Source organism: Rutidosis leptorrhynchoides, chromosome 4 (genome assembly GCF_046630445.1).
Source record: "Rutidosis leptorrhynchoides isolate AG116_Rl617_1_P2 chromosome 4, CSIRO_AGI_Rlap_v1, whole genome shotgun sequence".
NCBI classification, from domain to species: domain Eukaryota; kingdom Viridiplantae; phylum Streptophyta; class Magnoliopsida; order Asterales; family Asteraceae; genus Rutidosis; species Rutidosis leptorrhynchoides.
In genome coordinates this window covers 408,691,072-408,696,340 of record NC_092336.1, presented here as the reverse complement: position 1 = coordinate 408,696,340, position 5,269 = coordinate 408,691,072, and the positions used below count along the sequence as shown (strand labels likewise).

Below are 5,269 nucleotides of genomic sequence, written 5' to 3'. Positions count from 1 at the left end.
AATGATGAACGTACCTGACGACGATGAATTTAGTGCAGTTTGAAACCTAGACCATTCTGATGCGACAATGCACGGCTGGAAAATCGAATGATCCAGTTGAAACAAAAACAATTAACGTTTGACACAATTGTAGAGAGGAAAAGTTAGTGTCACAATCGGCTGCTATAACTTGACCTTTTAGGGTTCTTAAGTTATCGTAACCTTAATGTTTGTAGGTGACAATCTGGAAGACGTAATAGAGATAAATAATTTGAGATTCGTGAATTTTGAAGTTTGTAACCCTAATAAAAAATTGGCAGGAGAACCCTAAAACTAATTTCGTCTGCGTAATTTTTTTCTTTCAACAATTAAGATGTCCACGTGTAATTTAAGGGGATTAATGAATATTAAGCCTGATTAATTGTCTAATTAACATGTCAGCAAGTAATTAGTAGGGTGATTAGCAGATTGACACATTTGATTAACTCTCATGATTTATAAGAGGTTATATATATTATATATTATATTATATATTATATATTATAGATAGATAGATAGATAAATATGTATATATATAAACTATATTATTAATTTAGTAAAGTATATATATATATATATATATATATATATATATATATATATATATATATATATATATATAATCCATGTTAATATATGTAGGAGAAGCAACTGTAACATTGCAAGACGTTCAGGTTGTATGGGGTTTACCGATAGAAGGAGAGGTTGTATCTGGTATTTGGTATGAAACGAATGATACGAATTGGATACCGTTAGTCGTTACCTACTTAGGGATCGCCCCTCAAGATATTGGTACTAGGGGTATACAGAAAGGGAGGATATTACATTTGTATTAATAGCGGCGTTGGCACAAAATGTTGGAGACACTATCGAATCTCACCAACAGCGGGCTAGAGTATACATTTTAGCTCTGATGGGCGGCGTTCTATTTTCTGATTCTAATGCGTACGATGTCCCTTTGAGTTTCTTGCATACCATCATTGACTTGAGTCCAGATAGACGTATAAGTTGGGGTAGTGCGGTTCTCGCACATCTTTATAGAAATTTGTGTAAAGCGGCCACAAACGATCAAGCCAAGGCCATTAATGGTGCGCTACTTTTAGTACAACAGTGGGTGTATGAAAGAATTCATCCATCGCGCCAATTCTCAAAAATGATATACGCATTATTCCAGAGAACCTGGCATTGCACGAGATTCCACCGATTCGTGCCCCCTATGGTTCGAGGTATATCATTGTTACTTTATACCTTTAGTTATTGTAACTATATTCATTTGTATGTGTTATTCATATGTAGGTGGCATGGTAAACGGACAAACAAAAGTACGCCAGCACATGTATTGCCTGCGTATCGCTCCGTACTTGCGGCGTTAACGCCTAGACAGGTAACATTTATTTAGTATGAAACTATAGAAGCTATGTTAAAGTCAAAACATTTATTAAGTATTATAATATGCTGATGCAGTTTATATGGCAACCATATGATGCTGTGTTACTGAGCCGACTACCCCGTCAGTGCACAGCTGACAGAGCCTTATGGTCATACCGTGGCGCGATTATATTCTGGGCTACTATTGAGACACATCTACCAGATCGGGTCTGCAGGCAGTTTGGATGGAGTCAGCCTATTCCGGGTGTTGAACACTTGCTTCCCGCTCAGATGCATCATTATTTACACAAGACAAACCTTTGCATGAAATAAATTGCTGATCTGAGGGCTATTGCCCCGCACATCACGTACATCGGACAATGGAATGACCGAGCCAACCGTGTATTTGTTGGTAGGGATGGTGGGAGTGTGAGTAGGGATTACTTTGACTGGTACAAGGCTCGCACAGTTTTTCACATTACAGATCTCGGAATCGATGAGGGCACCAACACATATCCTAATTGGGCAGGGACTACTAATGTATATGTAAGTAACAATTGTGTAATATTTTTATTATTTATAAACAATAAGTTCACGATCGATAAACTTTTGTTATAATATTGGTTTACTTTTAACTATATACAGGAGGAAGGGCTTTGGAGGATGCAAGATATGGCATTTGCACAAATGCAACCAAACAGTCAACCTAACCCGCAACCATTTTTTGACATGCCACATTAGTTACTTTCATACGTGCATCATAATCATTCACGAGCTCCATTTAAATACTATCCGTCACAAAACTTCGAGTTCCCGGCTAATGATTACGGTGATCAGACGCATTTTCATGATCCTCGCCAAACGTATCAAAACCCTCATGACACATACAGTACCCCTCGAAACACATACAATACCCATCAAAACGTCTACAATACCCATCAAAACGTCTTCAATACCCCTCGAAACATATACAATATCCCGTTAAACACGCATCATGGATCATCCTCTCGGACCCCTCAAGAAACACATCATGGATCTTCCTCTCGGACCCCTCACCAAACATATGTAGGTGGCTCGTCCTCTCGAAGCCCTCTTGACATGAGTGTATCTGATTACCAACTTGAGGATGAGCCTATCGAGGATTTAACAGTAGACGATGATGAAAACCGGGAACAACTACCGCGGAGGAGTCAAAGGCAATCTGTACCAACAAGGTGTGGAACTGGTCATCACCTACGATATATACGTGGGGGACGTCATGGTCATTGATTAGTTGTATTTATTTATATTCGTTGTAATGTTTATCTTTTGGGCTTGTTTAAATATATCTTGCGTTTGTTATTTACATTTAGTATCGTTTTTAAACAAAAATAACAATAGTTTATTTTAGATAACAATAACAACAAATAACAATAGATTATTTAAAACAACAATAACAATAGTTTATTTTAAACAACAACAACAACAACACAATTCTCTAGGTAGATCCACCGTCTTTAAAGAACACCTTTATTAACGCCTTGCGTGTAATGTTAAGGATTTTAACCTTGACACTAGGGCAAAAGATAAAACAATTTTGTAACCACCAAAACAGCTCCCTCACGTATGCCTTTGACACCTTCATACTTCCCATGAACACCATCAATGATCTTACTAAATATGTTCCTCGAATAGTACCCGTAGTTGTAAAGACCCGTCCTAATCCATAAGAATGAATACAATAACATTTGGTTACATCGCGAGGTACTTGACCTCTATATGATACATTTTACAAACATTGCATTCGTTTTTAAAAGACAAACTTTCATTTCATCGAAAGTTGACGGCATGCCATTTCATAATATATCCAACTATAATTGACTTAATAATAATCTTGATGAACTCAACGACTCGAATACAACGTCTTTTGAAATATGTCATGAATGACTCCAAGTAATATCTCTAAAATGAGCAAATGCACAGCGGAAGATTTCTTTCATACCTGAGAATAAACATGCTTTAAAGTGTCAACTAAAAGGTTGGTGAGTTCATTAGTTTAATATAAATAATTATTTCCATCATTTTAATAGACCACAAGATTTTCATTTTCATTTCTCATAAATATACGTCCCATGCATAGAGACAAAAATCATTCATATGGATTGAACACCTGGTAACCGACATTAACAAGATGCATATAAGAATATCCCCTATCATTCCGGGACATCCATCGGACATGATAAAACAACATCGAAGTACTAAAGCATCCGCTACAACGGATGGGGTTTGTTAGGCCCAATAGATCTATCTTTAGGATTCGCGTCAATTAGTAGACTGGTTTACTAATTCTTAGGCTACCAAGAAAAAGGAGCATATTCGGCTTCGATCATTCAACCATATAATGTAGTTTCGATTACTTGTGTCTATTTCGTAAAACAGTTATAAAAGCGCATGTATTCTCAGTCCCAAAAATATATATTACAAAAACATTTAAAAAGGGAGTAAATGAAACTCACGATACGATATTTTGTAGTAAAAATATGCATACGACGGAACTGAACAATGCAAGGTTGACCTTGGATTCACGAACCTATATCATTCATATAAGTATTAATACATATTCTTGTAATCGAACAAATATTTATATTATTATTAGTGATAATATTTATATTAATAACTTATATATTTTTATTATATATTCATTTTGTATATTTAAGATAAATAAAAGTATTAATATATTTAAATTATGGGGTTTAAATATATTTTTATATAATTACTCTTTTTGTTTACAAAATACTAGTTATAATAACTTTAGAATAATTATAATGATAATAATACTAATTTTCATACTACTAATAATATTAATGATAGTATTAATATTAGTTTAAAAAAATATAGATTTAAAGTAATGATACTTTTAGTAGTAATTATATTAATTTTTAATACTAACAGTACTTGTTAATGATAATCATATTAATGAAAATGATAATATTAATAATAATACTTATGTCAATATTAATTAATAATACTAATTTAGATTTGGTGGTTATATGTTGTGTTGTCATTTCATTTTCAATGTGCTCGCTCTCTTTCAATTGTACTCGTCCTCTGTGTAGGACGATAAGAGCGAGCCCTTTCATTTTCAATCATTGTCATTTGTTTGTTCCACCGGATCTTTACGATCTTTATATATATATATTAATATTTTCGCCGAAAAAAAAAATTAATAATACTAATAATTATAAGATTTTAATAAAACTTCATTTAGTGATTTTGATATAGATAACAATAATAATAATAATAATAATATTTATTAATCATAATCATAATAATAATAATAATAATAATAATAATAATAATAATAATAATAATAATAATAATAATAATAATAATAATAATAATAATAATAAAGTTTGAAATGATACTTTTAATATAAATGATAAAATGATAACTTTAATCAAAAGGATACTTTTTAATAAAAATGTTAATTTTAATAATAATAATGAATACTAATAATAATAACTATAAAAATAATGATTTTACTAATAATAATAATGATACTAATTTTTATATTAATAACTATAATGAAAATAAAATAATAATAAAAATAATGATAATTCTAATAATAATTTTAATAATAATAATAATAATAATAATAATAATAATAATAATAATAATAATAATAATAATAATAATAATAATAATAATAATAATAATAATAAAGAGTTTCATATATTTATATTTAATATTTTTAAGGATCATGACCATAATCATAATTATCCTAGTATCTTATCAAATTTTATTATATCGTCATTTTTATTATAATAGCTATAGCCATATTATATTTTTCTAAATTTATATCCTTAATCCAATTTGTATTATACTTATCATGTTATTGTATTAG

General features: G+C 31.0%; 1 protein-coding gene across 1 annotated transcript; it reads left to right on the top strand.

Moving 5' to 3' along the window:
• The first annotated feature begins 644 nt into the window (after positions 1-644).
• On the top strand, positions 645-2,127 carry LOC139841990 (serine/threonine-protein phosphatase 7 long form homolog). Its single transcript, XM_071832171.1, has 7 exons — positions 645-810; positions 858-1,106; positions 1,193-1,244; positions 1,315-1,402; positions 1,483-1,622; positions 1,734-1,932; positions 2,032-2,127. Exons 1-7 carry the CDS (start codon positions 645-647, stop codon positions 2,125-2,127), a joined length of 990 nt encoding a protein of 329 aa, XP_071688272.1.
• The last annotated feature ends 3,142 nt before the right edge of the window (positions 2,128-5,269 follow it).

Coding starts and splice junctions, on each gene's coding strand:
- LOC139841990 (XM_071832171.1), top strand. CDS start 645: ATGTTAATATATGTAGGAGAAGCAACTGTAACATTGCAAGACGTTCAG. Junction 1,623..1,733: donor CTACCAGATCGGGTCTGCAG/GCAGTTTGGATG, acceptor TGCTGATCTGAG/GGCTATTGCCCCGCACATCA. Junction 1,933..2,031: donor CAGGGACTACTAATGTATAT/GTAAGTAACAAT, acceptor AACTATATACAG/GAGGAAGGGCTTTGGAGGAT.